Below are 21,915 nucleotides of genomic sequence, written 5' to 3' on the forward strand. Positions count from 1 at the left end.
ATTCGGATGTTGGAACGTTTAAAGATGTCCTGGAGGTTCCTAAGCCTCTCCTCATTTTTTTGAATTCTTGTTACTTCACATTTTTCTGTTTGGTCATTTTTTTCTTCCTTTTGGTCCACTCCCTTGATTTGAGTCCTAGTTTCCTTTCCATCACTATTGGTTTCCTGTGCATTTCCCTTCATTTCAATTAGTTTAGCCTTCATATGTTCCTCTAATTTGTGACTAAAATCGACCAGTTCTGTGAGCATCCTGATCACCAGTGTTTTGACCTGTGCATCTGATAGGTTGGCTATTTCTTGGCCGTTTAGAGTTATCGGCTCTGGGGCTTTGAGTTCTTCTTGAGCCATATTTTGGACTGTTTGTACCTGTTACGTATGAGGACCAGAGCTCTACGTGTTCAACAGGGTAGGGCAACTCAGTTGCTGGGTTGTGATGCTCTATGTGGAGGCGGGGTCAAAGAGGGGCAATGGAGGTCCCCTCTGCTGCTTCCCGCCCCTGGGGCCTGCGCGGTCTGTCTCACTGCTTGCTCCTTCGCTGGTTTATCTGCACATGAATGTGTGACTGCAGTCAGCCTACCACCTAGCGCCCTCACTGGGTCCGCCTGTTGCTACCCCAACACCTGGGATCCGCCCATGGCTGCCTGCTCGCCTGGGTCCGGAGATCTTTCCTGCCCAACCCTGCTCTGTTGCTGGCTCCTGGCTCTGCCCCTCTTACCGGTCCAATTGAACGGTTTGTTGGTGCTGGACTTCCGTATAGTTCAATTTTCTGTGTTTTGGCTGCGTTTTTGTTACTGAAACTTTGTTGACTTTAAACTTGGTGGTGAGAGGAGGCACAGTGTTTCCACCTACTCCTCCATCTTGGCGGAAGTCCCAATAAATACTATTTGTATAATAAATAAATTATAACACAAATGAATTGCTAACAGTGGAATCTCATTTACTAAGACAAGGCTATAGGATCTATAGATCGACTTAGCTGTAGTAAAAGAAACCACAGAGTAAATGACTTGATGTAAGATAGTTTATTTCTCTTCCATGTAACATCCTAGGTATACACAGTCACATCTCTGTGGCAGCTCCACGGCCTCAGCAGTCCAGGGTGCTCTAATTTTGTTGCTCTGACATTTACAGGTATTGTCTTCATGAGCACGGTCCAAGATTTCTTACCCAGTTTGTATTTCAGGCACTGGAATGGAGAATGGGGGAAAAGGGAGCCTGACTCCTCCCCTTAAGCACTCTTTCATTCCATTGGCCAGCTGTGGTTACGTGGCCATTCCTAGCTGCAAGAAAAGCTGGGAAATGTAGTGTCTATTCTAGGCAGCCCTGTACCCAGACAAAATTCAGGCATGGGCCATAGCCTAGAAGTCTATGCCATGTATGTGTGTGCATGCGTACATGTGTGTGGTTTAGGGTCCTGCTGGAAGCCATGTGGTGCGACTTGCATGGCCTGACTCTCACACGGCTTCTTCAGGAAACCAGTTATCAGAGTAATTGGCAGCCTGGATGGCCCGATGCCATCTACCAGCACCCCAGCCCCTACCAGAATTCCATCAGAGGGAAACCTGATTGGTTTCCCTTTCGGTCAAGTTCAACTGGTTTACCACCGTGGAAACTCTTCCTTCTCTCTCCTCTCATCTCTGGAGAATCACTTCTAATGAATAGAATGTGCTGGAGGGATAAAGTATGATTTCTGAAGCTAGGCCAGGAAAGGCATTGCAGCTTTTGCCCTGATCTCTCTTGGATGATTCACCCTAGGGGAGGCCGGCTGCTAAGTCATGAGGACTGTCAGACATCCTTGTGGAGACACCCATAGGCAGAGAAACCGAGTCCTCCTGCCAACACCCAGCCCCAACTTGCCAGACACAAAAGTGAGTCATCTTAGAAATGGCTCCGCCAGCCCCAGTCAAGACTTCAGATGAGGCAGCCGTGGCTGAAGGCTTGACCGTAGCCACAGCTGGACTGAATCAGAACCACCCAGCCAAGATGTTCCTGAATTCCTGTGAAAGATAACAAGTGCTTATTGATGTTTTAAATTGCTGAAAGAGAGGGAGCCAGAGGGATCTTGCAAGAAGAAAAGGTTTTCGTTTCATGATTGTAGTGCGCTTATTGGCAGGCTCCAGCAAGACAAACAGCCTTGCTGGTGCCCAGTTTCTGGAGTGGCCAGCAACTCCCAATGGTTAGTCGATTGTCCTGGCACTGCCCCCTCGGGCACAATATAAGCAAAGTGCCTCCACCTCCTGCAGCTTTTGCAGTTTCTCCAGCCCCCAGTACATGCTGTACACGAGGCTTCTCCAGCACGAGACTACTGCAGCCCTCAGGGTCTCCGGCAGCATGTGGACGCCAGCAGCCCCCAGCTGGTGGCCGCGTCCTTGCTTCCACACAGTCTTGGAGTGACTTTGTTGTGACACCTCCCCATGGACTGCTTTCCCTGGCATCCTAGAGGGCACATTCCCAGCAAGTTCCACTTGCATGACACCACAGTGGCTTTTCTGCCACCTGGTGAGCCACAGGCTGTGTTCTCCTCAACAAAGTCTTCATTTGCGCCTTGGCAGAGTGGGGTACTGTCTCGTCTTTGGGGACCCTACCCTCAGGCTCAGTCCTGGAGGCAGGGCCTGCTCCCATGCCTTTATTCACATACTTCTTACCAACCAATTCTTTGTTACTCCAATCCCCTGTTGTAGAATTCCCCGGTTCAAATGGCTGTGCAGTTTCTCTCTCTTAATTGGGCCCCGGTTGATATACTAAGTTTTTAAAAAGTTTTTTTCAATTACAGTTGAGATCCAGTATTATCTTAGTTTCCGGTGTACAGCATAGTGATTAGACTTACATATAACTTACAAAGCGATCCCCCAATAAGACTTGTACTCACCTAACACTATACATAGTTTTTTTCATATAGTTTTCCCCAGCATCATTGACAGTACCCCCTGTGCTGTACTGTGACTACTTTGTAACTACTAGTTTGTGCTCAACCCCTTCCCCCTTCTCACCCAGCCCCCACCCCCTTCCATCTGGCAGCCGTCAGTTTGTTCTCTGTATCTGAGTTTATTTTGTGTCTGTTTTGTTTGCTCATTTCTTTGTTTTTTAGATTCCACATATAAATGAAATCCAATGGTTTTTGTCTATCTCTGTCTGATTTATTTCACTTAACATAATATCCTTTAGGTTCATTCGTGTTGTGACAAATGGGAAGATGTCATTCCTTTTTATGGCTAAGTAATATTCCATTGCATACATGTACCACATTTTCTTTACCCATTGGTCTTTTGATTGGAGCATTTGGCCCATTTACATGTACAGTAATTACTGATAGGTCTGTTGGTTATTGCCGTTTTGTTCATTGTCCTCTGATGGATTTGTAGTTCTCTGCCCCTTTCTTATCCTGTTGCTCTCTCGTCGTGTATGCTGACTCTCTGTAGTGTAGGGTTTGGATTCCATACTCGTTATTTCTTATAGATTTCTTGTAGATGTTTGGTGACCGTGTTTTCACAATCCCTTAACTTCAAACACATTCCAAAATCACTACCATTTTTACTCAGCCCCCCCCACATTTATATTTTTGTCATAATGTTTTACTTCTTTTGTGTGTTAGTGTGTATCCCTTAATTTACTGTTGTAATTACACATAATCTTCCTACTTTTGCCCCTTAGCCTTTACACTAACACTAGCTTTAGTGTTGGTTGATCCACTGCTTTTTATAATGTTTTTCTTTGTCAGTGAGAATTTTTCTCTTTGTGATATTTTCTTATTCATATTTTAAAAATTCTTCTTAAAGAAGTCTCTAACATTTCTTGCAATATTGGTCCAGTCGTGACAAATAGGTTCAGTTTTGTTTTTTTGGTCTGGGCTCAATATGCTAAGTTTCGTCATAATTTGTGACACAGCAACAGAGAACCATCGCGCCCCTCCCCAGCTCATCGCCCTCTGCCAACTCTGCTGTCGTTACCACCAGCCAGTTGTTGTCAGGTTCCTACCCAGAGCAAGGTCTGCCTGCCAGGCTTTGAAGCAGTCAGACACGACCCACTGCAAAATGAACAAGTTTGACAAGATTCAACCTTTAATTTGGCAAACGCCAAATGAGAGTTTCACATGAGAAGTGGCAAAGGCTGGCATTGCTGAAGAAGGCTCTCGACTGCAGAAGAGGCTGAGGAGCAGCCCGGTGCAAAGGAGAGAGAAGGGCATGTTGGCAGGGAGAAGTCTGTATCAATAACTCAGAGGCAAGGCCATTTCGCTCCAGTTTGGCTGGAGACAGACTTGACATGCTCGGCTGGTAGCAGGCTAGATGACCAGACTGCGGAGGACCTTGAATGCAAAGCTACATTTGCGGCTACAGGATAAAAGGGGTTTAGTGACCACATCTCCGAGAACAAAACCTGTTTTGGAAAGAAGTACATTTATACTTGTCCTTATAGGACATGTGACTTAGCTTTGGGGCTGAGAAAAGTCCACTGTGGCACCCTTGAAAGGTTTTGAGGGCGATGCAACGTGAGGTTCTGAGAGGATCCTGGAGTGTGCAGGGCTGGGGGGGGTGGGCAGCAGGATTAGGGAGACAACCACCCAAGAGTCCTGGTGTAGGGAACAGGGAAGCGGCGGTGGAAATTGCAGAACTGGGTGGGTGGGAGATACTCAGAACGCCTGGTGGGATGTGGTGGGGAGGAGCAGTTGAAGGCAATGTCCCCTACTGAGCTAGTGACATGGGAACACAGGAAGCTGGTTGAGGAGTGGGCGTGGTGTTAGTGGCAGTGACCTTTCAACAGTTCCCATGAGGTGATGGCAGTGACCCCAAGTATCAGGGAGGAGCAAGATGCGGGCTGATGATGCAGATCTGACGTGACTGCCCGTGCAGAGGGGACAAGTCAGTCTTTGGGAGATGGTGATGAGGACCGTCCCTGAGTAGGAACTGTCTCTCTCTGATCAGCCCATCCTTATCAGTAAGAACCTCCACCCCCCCAAGTGATGAGGTCCTAGGTCAAGGACAGATATCCTCAAGTAGTTCAGTCCTAACCTGGCCCCTAAAAGCCAGCAGCATTGAGGTATTTCCTAACTGCCACAGACTCTGGTGTGGAAAGCATGGTCCACTCTTATGGGGCATGGGCCAAGGACTGTGAAAGCAAAAAGCCCAAGAGTAAATGGTTCCCATCCTATTTCTGCCCTAGACCAGTCATATGACCTTGAGCAAGTCACTTTTCCCATTTGGGCTTGTTTTCATTTAGTGAAATGCCAGTCTTGGCCTTGGACTTTGTGCTAGTTTTCAAATCCTGCCGCTGAGGAACACTGGGGTTCTATGACTGGACCAAAACGTTCCGCCTCCTCAGTCAAGTAGTAGCAGGCTTGAGTAGCTCCAATTCTAGGGTTTTCTCCCATAATGTTTTCTTAAGCCATTAGCAACCACTACTAGTGCTGTTGGCTTGTCTGACAGCTCGGGATCACAGATAACACAATGAACGAACAGTGGGAAATGCAGTGAGTGGGAAAACCTGAGGACAGGTGACCAGATCAGTTTGACAGTCCTCTTGTGTCTGGAGACAATATGGCATGGTTTTGTATGACACGTCACTCTGGTTCCAGCCCCATCTCAAGGTTCTTCATAGAGAGCCCTGTAACCCAAAGACACTAGAGAAACATTGGCTCAGTGCCCTCCAAGGACCTTCCCTCTGCTCATCCTTCATTTTCTCAATGGTGCGTTGCTAGCTCCTCAGACGCAGTCTTTGATGAATACCCTCTTCAGGCAGAGCATCGTGACTTATGTTCCTTAACTCAGATGTCCACAGAATCTTCTCAAGAGACTCACAGGATAAAGACTATTACAGTATTCTTTTTTTTTTCCTTTTGAGAAACAAGCACCTAGTTTATTTGTTAATTTCTTCCATTTGAAGTACTCCTGAATGACACCCTTGACCTGAGTCTCTTTGCCATAGTCCTCAACCACTGCACAGTGCAGCCAGCCGCTGCGGGGTTTCCTTCTCTGCCCGTTTTACAGAGGCTTCCCCATCTCCCAGCTTCTTCTTGTCATCAAACTGAATTAGGTGGACTTGGTGTTCAGCAAAAGGGCCTCCACCAACTTGATACATTGAGGCTCATTACAGTTGGATGCGAGCACACGAAGGTGGGACAGGCGCTTGTCTAAGGATGTGGCAGCTCCGTGAACTCCACGTGCTGTGCCATCGTGGAGGAGGCGGTCTTCAGCACGTCTTGTAAAGCAGTAAGAGCGCGCATTACTCCCCCAGCAGCACTGCCTTCCGGGCCGTGGCGGTGCATTGTGGGTGGAGCAGAATCATGAACACACCCAAGCCTCTGCCTCTGGCGGAGAAAAGAGGTTATATTCATTTTTACTGGTGAGGGGACTGAGGCTCCAGCAGGATAAATAAACGGCTTGCCCAAGGTCACACTGCTAGTGACACAGCTGGGATTTGGACCTGAGAGTCTGACTCCAGAGCTCTCACTCTTCCCCAATATACCTGCAGTGCTCTGTCATTAATGCTGTCACCAAAAATGTTCAGTTCTCCTCCAGACACATGGTAAGATTGACCTCCCCCAGCCCCTTTGGCCAGTGAAATGAGAGCACAAGTGGTGAGCGTCACTCCCGGGGGGGGGAACTTTTAAGAGCCAGTGACCACTGCCACGTTTCTTTTGCCTTCCCCGGGAGACGCAGAGACACAGTGGGGAGCCACCCACAGCCTGGGTCCCTGGGAGAAGATGACGTGAGACAGACGCTTGCCTTTCTTCCACCCCACACATACCAGATGGACACATAGTGTGAATAAGAAATAACCTTGATCACTTTGAAGCTGCTAAAATTTGGAAGTCATTTGTTACTGAGGTATAGCCTAGCCCATCCTGAGTAATCCAATGTTATACTATATTTTGTTGATTACCTTTGGCCTCAGTCCCCGAACTTGCCTTCTCCCTGAAGCTACCTGAAAGGCTTGGCTTCACATTGCAACTCGAGCGGCAGCAGCGACAGAAGGGAGTCGCCCCCTACACAGGGACGTGGTTGGGGGCGCGTGTTCAGCATTACCGTGCTCTAGCGCAGGGGTTATGCTGGATGAAATCTCTCCCCAGCCCTGGAAGGCCTGAACAGACACTGCCCCTCAGGCTCCTCTCCCACACTCATTTATTGGCTCTCCTTAATTTTATTCCCCATTATTAAAGTAGGAATGACTGGTCCGGCAGGAGGAGGGCCGCACGCGCATGTCCTGGGGGCACTGCAGGCTGACTATGACCTTGCAGGCCTGGATCTGAACCTCCTCCTCTGGGTGGATGACCAGGGCGAGCAGGCGGTCTGCCAGTCGTGACTCGTCCCCGAAGAGGGCTTCATGCAGAGACTGCTCGTTGTAATGCCACTTCACCGCACGGTAGTGCAGTGTGTTCCGGCCCTCGCTCAGCCGCTCCGCGAACACCAGTACTTCGAACAGCAGACTCCCCGGCTGTGTGGCCTGGAACAGGTTCAAGAAGTTGGAGTGTACCTGTGATGGGGATGGAGCAAGGATGGGAATGAAATCCGAAATCCAAGGCAAGCCCCAAGGTTCTCCTTTCGTCTTCCTATTGCCTCAACTCCCCGAACACAGATTTAACTGTATGGGATTTATTTTTATTTTTTTTAAGTAGATTTTTTCCAAAGATTTTATTTATTTATCTTTTGAGTGGAAAGGAAGGAGAGAGGGAGAGAAATATCAATGTATGGTTGCCTCTTGTGAGTCCCCTGCTGGGAACCGACCTGCAACCCAGGCATGTGCCCTGACTGGGAATCGAGCCGTGATCATGTGGTTCACAGGCCCACACTCAATCCACTGAGCTACACCAGCCAGGGCTGTATGGGATTTTTTAAAGTTTTCTTTTCATTATCATTCTCTAACATAACTATACTGTGGTCTTAAAACATGAGTAATTTGGTAATAAGATTGATTCTAGGAAATATGTTATGACAAACTTTAATGTGTGGTAAATTTTGGTAAATATTTTGTGTGTTTGAGGGGAATGTGCATTTACCAATTATAGAATGTTCTAATGGCTAATGGCTCAAGCTTATTTGAATTATTACCAGTAAGTATACCCTTAACTAGTTTTAGGTTTTTATCGATTAATTGCTGGAAAAGTAGTTAAAATCTTCCAAATCTTCCACTATGGTAGTGGGCATGTCCATTTTTAAAATAATTATTCAACTGTGAGAAAGAAGGAATTCCTGCCATTTGTGACAACATGGGTGGACCTGGAAGACATTGTGTAAAATGAGATAAGCCAGACAGGGAAAGACAAACACCACCTGGTATCACTTTTATTTTTATGTGAAATTTAAAAGAAAGAAAAGTCAAACTCATAGAAACAGAAAAAATGGTTGCCAGGGGTTGAGGGTGGGAGATGTATTTTAGGTAAAACATGGTGACTGTAGTGGATAACACTGTACTATATCATTGAAATTTGCTAAGAGATTAGAACTTAAATGTTCTCACCATCCCAAAATAAAGATGAGAGGTGATGGGTGTAGTAATTGACTAGATGGTGGGAATCCTTCACAATGTACACATATATAAGATCACTGCAATATATACTTTAAATATCTTATGATATTATCTGTTGATTACAACTCAATAAAACATGAAAAAAGAGAAAAAAATTTCCTTATAATTTTAGCAAGTTTTGCCATCTATATTTTGAGATTATATTATTAGGTTCATATAAGTTTAGAGTTGATTTATCCTTCTGAAAGATCAATTATTCTATAGTGACCTTGTCTATTCCTAAGAATGGTCTTTGTTATTAGTAACTTTTCCTGATGTCAAAATAACTACATTAACTTTTGTTTTGTCACCTGCATTCCTGATTCTCAGCATTTAGAAAGTCCTTCAAAGAAGATCCCCCTCCCCACAAATTTTTTAAAATTTACTTTTAGAGAGAGGGGAAGGGGGGATAAAGAGAGGGAGAGAAACATCAATGTGTGGTCGCCTCTCATACATTGGGGGGGTTGTGCCCCCCAATGGGGGACCTAGCCTGCCACCAAGGCATGTGCCCTGACTAGGAATCGAACCAGCAACCCTTTGGTTTACCGGCCAGCACTCAGTCCACTGAGATACCAGCTGGGGCCCAACAAAATTGATTCTGATTCTACTGGGATAACAGAAGAAAGAGTGGTTTTCAATGTATCCAGTGCAGAGGCAGGAAGAGGAACAAGACAGTCTCATCAGGGCTAAATCCGCCTGGAGAATCCACAATTCTTCCTTCCCCAGTATCTGAGTTGGCGTCCATCAGTCCCTCATCACTTCCCTTCTCACCTGGCAGTTGAGAATATCATAGAGAAGGTCATTCTTCTGTGCCAGGTAGCTCAGCAGTCGTATGGCTTGTACCTAAATAAAGGAAATAGTAAAGCATGAGAAGGCAGGTGAGTCTGGGCCTCCTCCCTCTAGATGCTGTGCCAGGGCTGGTCAGGAGGGTAGGGCCTGGGCCATGGTCTTGAGGCACCTGTGCCAGGATATAGTCTGACTGAAGAATCTCCATCAAAGCAGGCATCACCCGTCGCAGCTGTGGGTGCACAAAGTCAGGCAGTGGAAGGTTGTTGAGGAGTCTGAGGCCTGCAACATGCAGGTCTGAGTCCCAAATGGTGGATATCAGTTCCAGGACCTTGATGAAATGTTCCTGGGGGAGGGAAGAAAAAAAGAGTCTGCTTTTATATCATGATCCCCAACACTACCCCAGCCTCTGCCTTCACACTTCCTGTCCCCGCCCAGGATGCCTGAGTCGAACTCAATAGACAATTCCCTCTAACTTAAATGCCCAACATAATTTTACCTAGTTGACCATTCCCATATTCTTGAAATTCTTTCTTTACTTGGCCTCTTTTTCACAGACTTCTTTCCTGGTTCTTCTGTCCAACCCCTCTTCTCTATCTTCATCACTCCCTCAGTGTTACCATCCAGGCTGAATATTAAGTATTATCCATATGCTGATGACTTTCAAGTTTGTTCCAGACCTCTCCCTGAACATGTCATATAATCAGGCGCCAATTCTACCTCTTTCCCAAAATTTTTAGTAGACCTCTCAGAGTTTACACACTGTCGACCCCAAACCTGCTACTTCCACCACCTTCCTTGTCTCAGCTGTCCGTTATGCCTTCCTTCCAAAAATCTGGCCAAATATCTATAGTCCTCCTTAACTACTTTCTTTCGTACAACCTTTTTCCAATCCTTTAGAAAATTGTTTTGGCTGTACCTTCAAAATCTATCAACAGGAGAAAGCAAATATGGAGGCCTAGGTAAACACGGCTCGCCTCCTCACATAACCACATCAACATTACAACTAAACTACAGAACCACCATCATTCAGAACCACCAGAAATTAAGCTGAATGGAAGTCCTACAACTACGCAATTAAAGAAGAAGCCACATCGAGATTGGCAGGAGGGGCAGAGATGGAGAACGGGCTGGTCCCACACTCACATGTGATGGATAAAAGTGGGGAGGGATATCTCAGGATGAGGGGTCTCAGTCCCAAAACAGGCCCCCAACCAAGGATTCCAGTGCCAGGAAGATAAGTCCCCATAACTTCTGACTGTGAAAACCAGTGGGAATTTAGATTGCGGAAGACAGAAACTACTGGATTCTCAGACAGTTCTTCTTGGAGGGTCCGTGCATGGACTTACTCAGACTCACTCCCTCTGAGCTCCAACATCAGGAGAACAGCTCGAAAGGCACCAGAGGCCTTTCAAGAAACTGGTGTCTGGCATCAGGGCAAGAGCTGGGGGACAGCTTTCTTTCAGACAGAACTGCTGGCAGAGGCCACTGTTCTTTTTCTGAACCTGCCCCTGTGCAGAGCTACTTAGTTGGCAGGCAGGCATAATTTGTGAAACTCGACCAACATGGCTCACACTATTTGCCACACCCTGATAATTCCTTGAAGGTCCATTGCACCCAACTTTTGGGCCCACCCAAGATGTTTCCAGTGGCTTTTCCATATGAATGACTTGTCTTAACTCATGCCTCAGGTTTTCCTAAATCCTCTTAAACAAGCAGTATCTGACCTCAGCAAGCTCTATATCTCTTGCTAAGTGGACCCAGGCCCAGCAGCAGCTGGCCTTGGTTCAGAGATTGGCCTTGCTGGGGCATCTCCAAGCCTAGCACAAGAGCAGCCATCTGCAGATTGCTTTGTAGCTTATGCCAGGTGGCCCTGGACAGAAGGCGGGCAGTAGCTGACCGTGGCCCATACCTGCTGGGAAGCTCCAGAGCCTGCACACCCAGTGGAAGGCTACAGACTACATTGGAGCTCCACCCAACCACAATATAAGCAACACACTCAAGGGGTGAACTCAGTGGGCACCAGAGCCCTGCTAAAGTAAGTCCTGCTCTGTAGAGTGGGCCCTTGCACAGCTGAGCCTCCAGAGTAGTCAGAGGTTGGTGGCCAGTAGTCATAGCCAAACCTTCCAGCTGATCAGCCAGGGCAAATCACTCTCATTGACCTGTCAACAGTAATCAAGACTCAACTACAAGAGGAGGGGGTAGTCAGCCTACATAAAGGGCACACTTCAAGTACCCACCTTAGGTGATAGGGGAGGCTGTTCCACTGGGCCCTACAGGACACCTACTATATGAGGCCACACTACCAAGACAAAGAGTCAAAGCAGCTCTACCTAATACACAGAAACAAACACAGGAAGACTGCCAAAATGAGAAACATAGCCCAAATGAAAGAACAGAACAAAACTCCAGAAAAAGAGTTAAACAAAATGGAGACAAACAAGCTACTAGCTGCTGAGTTCAAAACACTGGTTATAAGGATGCTCCAGGAACTCAGGGGAAGAGGAGATGAACTCAGAGAGAACTTCAACAGCATAAAAAAATGACATGGAAACCATTAAAAGAACCAGTCAAAAATGAGGGATATACTAACTGAAATGAAGAACATTTACAGGGAATCAACAGTAGAGTGGATGAAGCTCAGTGTCAAATCAGTGACTTGGAGTATAAGAAAGCAAAAAAACACCCAATCAGAACAGCCAGTGGTTAGGGCTGATTTGGTGGGGAGGAAAGAATTTCTGATTCTTTTTATCACAAATAAAAAGAATCCAAAAAGTGAGGATAGTGTAAGGAGCCTCTGGGACAACCTCAAGTATACCAACATTTGCATCATAGGGATGCCAGAAGGCAAAGAGAGAGAGCAAGAAATTGAAAACTATTTGAAAAAAATAATGACAGTAGACACCCCTAACATGGTGAAGGAAACAGACATATAAGTCCAGGAAGCACAGAGAGTCCCAAACAAGATGAACCCAAAGAGACTTATGCCAAGAGACATCATAATTAAAATGCCAAAGATTAAAGACAGAGAGAATCTTAAAAGCAGCAAGAGAAAAGCAGTTAGTTATCTAGAAGGGAGTTCCCATAAGACTTCCAGCTGATTTTTCAAAAGAAACTTTGCAGCTAGAAGGGATTGGCAAGAAATATTCAAGTGATGAAAAGCAAGGACATACAACCAAGATTTCTCTACCCAACAAAGCTATCATTTAGAATCAAAGGGCAGATAAAGAGCTTCCAAGACAAGAAAAACCTAAAGGAGTTCATCATCACCAAACCCTTATTATATGAAAATTTAAAGGGATTTATTTCAGAAAAAGAAGATCATAAATATCAACAATAAAATGTCAATAAGTACATATCTATCAACAACTGAATTGAAAATACAAAATAAGCTAACAAGCAGAACAGAAACAGAATCATAGATATAAAGAAAGTTTTGATGATTGCCAGACAGGATGTGAGTCAGGAGGATGGGCAAAAAGGTGAAGGGAATAAGAAGTATAAATTGGTAGTTACAGAACAGTCATCGGGATGTAAAGTACAGCATAGGGAACAGAGTAGCCAAAGAACATATATGCATGACTCATGGACATGGACAACTGTGTGGGGATTGCCTGAGGGAGTGGAGAGGGGGCTGGGTAGAGGAGAGCAAAGGGGTAAACATTGGGACACCTGTAATAGAATAATCAGTAAAATATAATTTAAAAATAAAATAAAATGTAAATACCTATCAGCAATTAAGCCACTTTTTACCACCCACCTTCTACCAGCCTGTTTCAAGCCACTGTTCTCTCATCTGATTTCTGCAATAGCCTCCTGTCTCCCTGCTTCCACCACTCCAACCCCCTATTTGTTTTCAGAACAGGAGACTTGTTAGACATGCCACTCATCTGCCCAAGGGTCCCTAGTTCAGCCCTGACTAGTGTGGCTCAGTTGGTCAGTCATCGTCCCACAAAGCAAAGTTGGTGGTTCAATTCCTGGTCAGGGCACATGCCTGGGTTGCAGTTTGGTCCCCAATTGGGGCACATATGAAAGGTAACAAATTGAGGTTTCTCTCCCTCTCCTTCTCCTTTCCTTCCCCTCTCTCTAAAAATAAACAAATTAAAAATATATAGTTTTAAAAGAGTCCCTAGTTCATTGAGGGTGAAATCTGAAGTCCTTGCAGTGGATTTCAATCCAATACAATCTTCCCCTTTTCCCCCATTATTACTTTGGCCTCGTCTATTCTTTCCTTTGTTTCCACAGTTCCCATCACAATGCCCTCTTCGCTATTCCTGGAACATGCAATGTACACACTCATTCTGGGGTTCTTGCATTGGCTGTTCCCTCTACTTAGAATGCTCTCACTCCTTACTCATAGCTCACTCTTACCTCCTTCATCACTTTAATGTCACCCCAGCGAGGCCTGCCCCGTCCACCTTCTTTAAAACTTCCACACTACTTCATCCCAGGCTTTCTTGTCCCCTATCCTTTTTCTCCATACCACTGTCACATGTTAACACTTTTTATTTTCCAGTAATTATGAATTCACAGGAAGTTGCAAAAATAGCACAGAGAGGGCCTGTGTGCTTTTCACCCAGTTTCCCTCAATGGTCAGGTCTTCTGTATGATACAATATCAAAATGAGGAAACTGGTGTAAGTACAATATGTGTATATAACTATGTCATTTTATCACACATGTAGATTCATGTAACAGCCACTGCAATCAAGAGATCCCACCAGAATTGTCACATCAGCACAAAGGTCTTCCTTGTGGGACCCCCTATCATCCCACTCCTCCCCACCACATCAGCCCTAACCACTGGCAACCACGAATCTGCCTTTTGTCTTATAATTTTGACATTTGGAGAATGGTGCAGACATGGTGACACTTTGTGACCATCTGAGATTTTTTCACTCATAATAATGCTATTGAAATGTATCCAAGTTGTTGAATACATCAATCAATAGTTTATTCCTTTTTATTACTGAGTAGTGTTTCATGGTATGAACTACCAGCTGGCCTAACTATTAATCTAATGAGACACATCTTGGTTGTTTCATTTTCAATGATTACAAATGAAGCTTCTATAAACAATTATATACAGGTTCTTGGGCAAATTCAAACTTTCATTTCTTTAGGATAAATGTCCAGGAGTGCAAATGCTGCTTTATATGGTAAGTGTATAGTTATATTTTTTCTATAGTTCGATTTTTTAGGAAACTGCCAAACTATTTTACATTCCCATGGACAATGTTTGGGAAATCCAGTTTCTCAACATCCTTGCCACTATTTAGTGTTGTACTTTCATGTGCTTATTTGCTACCTGTATGTCTTCTTCAGTGAAATATCTCCATGTCTTCTGCTCATTTTCTAATTGGATTATGATTTTTAATATTGAGTTTTGAAAGCTCTTCATATAATCTAGATATGAGTCCTTTGTCAGATATGTGGTTTGCAAGTATTTTCTCCCAATATGTAGCTTATTTTTGCATCCTCTGAACAGTCTTTCATAAAGCAAAAGTTTTTGATTTTAATAAAGTCCAATTTATATATTTCTCTTATATTTTTAAAATGAGAAGTGACTATTTTTTAAAGATTTTATTTATTTTTAGAGAAAAGGGAAAGGAGGGAGAAATGGAGAGAGAGAAACATCAGTGTGTGGTTGCCTCTCACGTGCCCCCTACTCAGCACCTGGCCCACAATCCAGGCATGTGTCCTGACTGGGAATCGAACTAGTGACCTTTTGGTTTGTAGGCCACCACTCAACCCACTGAGCCACACTGGCCAGGGCTATACATCTTTTTTATAGATCGTGCTTTTAGGTGTCATTTCTACAAACTCTTCATTAAGTCCTAGGTCCCAATGCAACTACAACACCACCTCCATCCCATCCTTCCTTACCAACCTTCTTGATTATATTTTTCTCGATAGCACTTGTCGTAGTTTACTTATTTGTGTATTGCCTGCCTTGCCTTGCCTGCTAGAACTAAGTTCCACTGGTACAGGGATCTTTCCTGTTCCGCTCACTGCTACATCTCCAGTGCCTGGCACGGTGCCTTCATGCAACATGTGTGCTCAGGAGACATTTGTTGAATGGTCAAAGGGATCTTGGTCTCAGAGATGCAAGACGCTTGGACCTAGAGGTATTACCCAAGACAGGTAACCGCACAAGGTGTACCTTTGTGAGCCACATAAAAGGGAGACAAGAATCCTAGAGGGAGGACCACAGCATTCCCACTGGAACGCTGCTCCTCCCTGCCCCCACCCCTGGCTGTCTCTTAAGATTTGAAGGACAGTAGAAGTTAGCAAGTCTAGGAATGGGTTTTGGGCAGAGAGAACAGCAGGTGCAAAGGTCAGGAGTCAGAGAACATGAAACATACAGTGTAAATGGCTGGGGTTGGGGCAAGGAGGTGGAGAGCCTCAAGAAGACCAAGCATGAGGGTGATGGGATCAGATCCCTCTGGAGAGATCTTAGGGAATGGGAATGAGCTCCATTTTGAACGTGTTGGGTTAAAGGGCTGTCTAAATGGAGCAGTCGGCCATGGGTCTGGAGGTCAGGGGAGCCCCAAGCTGCAGAAAGGGAGCACACCTAGATGAAAACTGAGGCCAGGGGGTGGCTGTCTTCACAGGCAGAGAGGAGAAACAGGGTTCAGGTCCTCAGGACACAGACCCTTGGGAGAGAAGGAACAGTGATGCCCAGGGGCTTGTGAAAAACACAGCTCCCCTGTTGAACTGCACTCTGGGTATGGGGCCCGACACCTTCATTTCTAACCAGCTCTCTGGGCAATTCTGATAAGCTTGAGAGTCACCGACTTTGGGAAACAGAGGGCTGGGATGGAGAGGGGCAAGGAAGTGAAGACCTCGAGACCTTTTTTTCCCCGCAAAGAGTTTGATGCCAAAAAATTAAAGTGTGGAAATAGCAAGGGTAGGGAAGGAAATGATGCCATGGGAACACCCAACAGGGGTGGTGGAGGGTGTACACGGATACAACCCATCTTGAAAAGCTGGGCACACCTTTCCACCCAGCCATTGCACTTCTGCACACAGGCCTTCCTGGAGGAAGTCTCCCGCGTCCCTGAGAGAGATGCGTATACAATGGTCACGGCACAAAATGCAAACTACTCAAATGCCTACCCGTGGGCAGATGGATGAATAAAATCGCAGAAGGAAATAGAGCTACCCACAGCAAGAAGGTTGAATCTTTCAATGTTGAGGGAGAAAAGGCAAACCACACAATACAAACGTCATACTCCCAGATACAGGAAGCTTAAACATTCCAAACCATATTTTACCCAGTCACTGACTGTCTACCTTGCCCTGCTACAATATGAGATGGTCCACACAGACATGGTACAACTACGAGGAAATCAAGGGAATGATGAACAAAATGCAGGGACATGATTGCCTCTGGAGGGGGCCAGGGGGCCAGGGTTGGGGAAAGGCATCTAACCTATTGGTCACATTCTAGTCCTCAGCCTGGACTCTGGTCATTTATGTTTTGTTCTATTGTTATTCTTTCTACTGTACACATATAGAATTTTTAAGTCTTTTTTAAAAAATATATTTTATTGATTATACCATTACAATTGTTCTATTCCCCCCCCTTCATTCCCCTCCACCCGCACACTCCCTCCCCCACCATTCTCCCCCCCTTAGTTTATAACCACGTGTCTCAAGTTCTTTAGATTCTATATTTCCCCCACTATTCTCGCCCTCCCCACTATCTATTTTCTACCTACCATCTATGCTATTTTCTGTGCCTTCTCCCCCCTTCTCCCCCTCCCACCCCCCTGTTTCTAACCCTCCATGTGTTCTTCATTTCTATGGTTCCACTCCTGATCTAGCTGTCCTCTTGGTTTGCTTTTGTTTTAGGTGTGGTTGTTAATAACTGTGTGTTTGCTGTCCTTTCACTGTTCATATTTTTCATCTTCTTTTTCTTATATAAGTCCCTTTAGCATTTCATATAATAAGGGCTTGGTGATGATGAACTCCTTGAACTTGACCTTATCTGAGAAGCACTTTATCTGTCCTTCCATTCTAAATGAAAGTTTTGCTGGATAAAGCAATCTTGGCTGTAGGTCTTTGGATTTCATGACTTGGAATACTTCTTTCCAGCCCCTTCTTGCCTGTAAGGTCTCTTTTGAGAAATCCGCTGACAGTCTGATGGGTACTCCTTTGTAGGTGACTGTCCCCTTATCCCTTGATGCTTCTAGGATTCTCTCCTTCATTTTGGTCTTGGCTAATGTAATTATGATGTGCCTTGGTGTGTTCCTTCTTGGGTCCAACTTCTTTGGCACTCTCTGAGCTTCCTGGATTTCCTGGAAGTCTATTTCCTTTGCCAGACTGGGGAAGTTCTCCTTTATTATTTGTTCAAATACGTTTTCCACTCGTGGCTGTTTCTTTCCCCCTTCTGGTACCCCTATAATCCGGATGTTGGAACGTTTAAAGATGTCCTGGAGGTTCCTAAGCCTCTCCTCATTTTTTTGAATTCTCATTTCTTCATTCCTTTCTGGTTGGAAGTTTCGTTCTTCCTTCTGGTCCATTCCATTGATTTGAGTCCAAGTTTCCTTTCCATCGCTATTGGTTTCCTGGACATCTCCCTTCATTTCAATTAGTTTAGCCTTCATATTTTCCTCTAATTTGTGACTATATTCCTCTAATTTGTGACTATGATCTACCAGTTCTGTGAGCATCCTGATAAATAGTGTCTTGAATTGTGCTTCTGAGAGGCTGGCAATTTCTCGGTCGCTTAGAGTTATTGGCTCTGGGACTTTGAGTTCTTGCACCATCTTTTGGGCTGTTCGTGCCTGTTCCATAGCAGGATCAGAGCCCTAAAGTGTTCACTAGCGCAGGGCAACTAAGTCGCTGGGTTGTGACGTATGTGGGGGAGGGGTCAAAGAGGGACACCGTCACCCGGCCCACGCGATTCGTTCCACTGCACTCGAGTGTGCCACCACCATCAGCCCTCCACCACTGGGTTCACCCCCTGGGGTCTGTGTGGTCCGTCTCACTGTGTGCGAATGTGCGACCCTGGTCAGTCTGCCCCACACCCCGACTGGTTCCGGGCTGCCTGTGCGCCTAGGTCGGGGGATCTGTCCTGCCCGACCCAGCTCCGCTGCTGGCTCCGCCTCTCTTACTGTCCCCGTTGAACGGTTCGTAGTTGTCGGACTTCCATATAATTCCGTTTTCTGGTCTTTGGGTGTGCCCTAGTTCTCCAAACCTTTGTTGTGTTCAAACTTGGTTGTGGGAGAAGGCACAGTGTTTCCACCTATGCCTCCATCTTGGCGGAAGTCCCAGAATTTTTAAGTCTTAAATACGTCACGTGTTTTCAATTTGGGAGAGGGAGACCGACCATTTGTTAGAATTTTGGAGGTCAAGGAAGAGATTTTTCTTAGTTGTGCTTTTTTAAGACAGGAGGGACTAGAGCACGCTGAAGGCAATGGCGGGGAGCTGGAGCAGCACAGCAGACAGACCGGACGACTGGGAGAGGCCCTCACGGGTGGGATGGGATCCCAGACGGAGAGTAACGTTGACCACAGACAGGAAAGAGCCGTGTTCTCATGGCGCCAGCAGGAAAGGGTGGGTGTGGAAACAGGTAAGGCTGAGGCCTGCTAGCAGGACGTTGGGGAACTGACATCTGCTGGGCTCTGTCTCTACGTGGTGGCTGGGGAGGCAGCAGGGGCCTGGCTACCACCTCTCACCAGCACTGCCTGGGCGCTGTGGTGTGATACTACATCTGCGCTTGGTCCCTGGTTCCAGACACAGAGCTCCTAAAATCTTGCAATTTCCTGATTGGAAGGTCAATTGTTACTCACAATTGTTACTCTGTCCCCAGATAACTTCTGGATGGACACTGGTGGCCAGAAAGACCAAGCCATGATTGGGGGGGCCGAGACTTTTAGCCCAATCCCTGACCTCTGGGGAGAAAAGAAGGGATAGAGATTGAGTTCAGTCTCCAATGGCGAATGATAAATCAATCATTCCTACATAATGACACCTCGAGAAATACTCCCAAGTGACAGGGTTCCAAGAACCTCTGGGCTGAGCACACAGTGGTGCTGGGAGGGAGGTGTGACAGGAGAAGGCGAGGAATCTCTGACCCTTCCCCCTGCTTTGCCTCACGCATCTCTCCCACTGGCTGCTGCTCCTCAGCTGTATCTTTTATAATAAACCAGTCATGTAAATAGCGTTTTCTTGAGTTCCAAGAGTCGTTCTAGTGAATTATCAAACCTGAACGAGGGGGTCATGAGAACTTCCGAATTTATAGCAGGCCAGTCAGAAATAAGCACAGGGACTTGTGACTAGCAGCTGGAATGGGGGTGGGGGCAGTCTGGGGGGGTGCTGAGGTCCACCCTGGGGGTCTGTGCTAGCTCTGGGTGATGTCAGCATTGAGTTGTGGAACACCTAGCTGGTGTCACAGAGTTGGTTGGTGCCAGAAAGGACCTCTGCTGGGGGAGGGGAGGGGACATTCTAGGGGACATTCTGCTGATTGGGGTCAGAGGTACTCCATTTTCACACTTATTTCTAAGGAAAAAACTATTTTGGGGTTATGAACTCAGACCCAGACAAACTTCCGGAATGGGACCCCTTGCTCTATGACTGTTAAAGGACCCATGGACAGCAGGCACCCGGGTACTTTGCCCCACCCCTTGCCCCTGGGCTCACCTGAATTTTGAACCTGAATTTTCTGATGCCAGAGAAAGCTTTAAGCGTGTTCAGAGCTTGAATTTTGACACTGTTGTCCTTGTCATCCAGCATGGTGCCCACCAGCACAATGTCATCAGTAGTACAAGCAGAGGCCTAGGGGATGCAGGAGAGAGAAAGAGGCAGAAGTGCCTATCCTGGGCCCAGGCCCCCTCTTCCCATGTCACCAAGATCTCTCAGCACAACCCTCCCACCAACTTCAGCCAGAGAGAAAGGTCCCAGGACACAGCCTGGCCAGCCAAGGGGTCAGCGGGCAGCTGTAGCACCCAGGGGCCTGGCTGATGGGGAGGGCCCTCCCACTTCCCTTCCCTCACCTCCGCCTCCAGCAAGTACACGCAGCGGGTGATGCTGTGCAGGATCATGCTCTTGGCGTACTCATCCTGTTTGCACTCCAAAGAGTTGAGAAGCCTCCGGAGCTCACCCGAGTCCCGCCCGTGCCGCTCTCGCTCAATTGCCAGGCCTAGACAGCCAACCCAGCCCCGCTCAGGCTGTGGACTCAGAAGCGATGAAAGAATGGGGTTGGGAAGAGGGGGAGAAGGTCCTGGGGACAAAGCTGTCCTGCCTTTTCTGAAGAGGTGTCTTGCCACACGCAGGGCCACCATGTCCAGTTGAACAAGGTGTGTTCTGCACAAGGCATCATACCTAATGCTGTATCATTCATATAGTAAATGTTACAGCTTTTAATATTTACTACAACAATTTCCTGGCATATGCTGTAACATGTAGTATTTCATCATAATTAGTATATGGCAATGATACTCCAGCAGATGGCAATGCAAAGTCTTACAGAAGGAGTGCTTTTTCAATTCTCACAGTGGCATCCTGGAAGCCAGAGTGACTGTAGATTATAAAGGCTTGCCAGATGAATCCTGGGGACCCCAGAGGTGCTATCCACTACCCAGGCACCCTGAGCTAGGGTGGGTTTAAGGGAGATGGAAAAGAGAAAGGGGAAGGAGGAACTTGAAGGAGTCACCTTTGGGCCCTCCCATACTGGAGGCCTCGGGAGCAGGTGGCTCTTGGGGCTGAGCCCTCTCCCCAGGGCCCGGACACTCACGGGCGATGCAGATGGGTGAGGCGGTGCAGAGGGGCGGCTTGCATTTTATGCCAGCTCTGATGGCCTTGTAGAGCAGGTAGATGGCCCCGGCACCAGTGGCCAGGCCCACTACACTTTTGCGGATGTCCAGTTGCCCCAGGCACTGCTGGACGCTCTTGCCCATGTCCTCAGTGCTGCCTTGCACCCAGGGGGGAGCTAGGCCTGAGGCACTAGGTAAGGGCCTTCCGGAACCAGAACTCTGGCAGGGCCAGGAACCAGAGTCCCAGAATCAGAACCCAGGCAACAAAGGAAACGGGAGAAATGGTGGGATGGAGGGTAGTCGGGAAACAGAACAGAAAGAGGTGCTTGGAAGGAAAGTTTAACTTAGAGGCTGTAGGAGATGAAGGTCAAGAGACCACAGGTCTAAAAAGTCTAGGGCAGGAAGGATCTCCACATCCCGTCTTCTTCAGGAGCGCCAGGTCGGTGGGGCCCCCTGAGGGCGGCTCCAGAGGCTGCCTTTCTTCCATTAGAGGGCAGCAGAGGTCCAATTTCTGGGCTGGGCCTTTGGAAATTTCTGAGACGGGTGTCTGGGACGTGCCCACTGGCAACCCCAGTTCCCTCACTTCCCTGCTCCTCCAGTCTTCATTCTCTTCACCATAGATCCACTGCGGAGCCACAGGTGCTTCTGCAGGTAGGGCCCCCTGAGAAGAGGGATACACCTTATAACTTTATAAAGTTATAAAGAGTCCTGAGGCAAACCCATCATCTTCCAGCATCTGCATGTCCTCCTATAATGTATATGTATTTGCATTAAATAAATATACCTAAGTGACCAAAAACACTCAAGGGCAGTTGTCTGCACTCCAACATCCAGTGCAATCCTGCACTTAGTAGGTCCTCAAGTCATGAC

The 21,915-nt window shown here is 46.7% G+C and overlaps 1 protein-coding gene and 1 pseudogene across 1 annotated transcript; both read right to left on the reverse strand.

Moving 5' to 3' along the window:
• Positions 1-4,278: 4,278 nt before the first annotated feature.
• Positions 4,279-6,359, reverse strand: LOC118998988 (40S ribosomal protein S12-like; annotated as a pseudogene).
• Positions 6,360-6,999: 640 nt separating this feature from the next.
• Positions 7,000-21,650, reverse strand: ARMC12 (armadillo repeat containing 12). The gene is made up of 6 exons (XM_037063321.1): positions 20,946-21,650; positions 20,287-20,432; positions 19,934-20,068; positions 9,457-9,630; positions 9,270-9,341; positions 7,000-7,466 (listed from the first exon to the last, which is right to left on the reverse strand). Exons 1-6 carry the CDS (start codon positions 21,187-21,189, stop codon positions 7,134-7,136), a joined length of 1,104 nt encoding a protein of 367 aa, XP_036919216.1. The 5' UTR covers positions 21,190-21,650; the 3' UTR covers positions 7,000-7,133.
• Positions 21,651-21,915: the final 265 nt, after the last annotated feature.

This window comes from Sturnira hondurensis, unplaced genomic scaffold, assembly GCF_014824575.4.
Source record: "Sturnira hondurensis isolate 20B ecotype Veracruz unplaced genomic scaffold, ASM1482457v3 Scaffold0014430, whole genome shotgun sequence".
NCBI lineage: Eukaryota > Metazoa > Chordata > Mammalia > Chiroptera > Phyllostomidae > Sturnira > Sturnira hondurensis.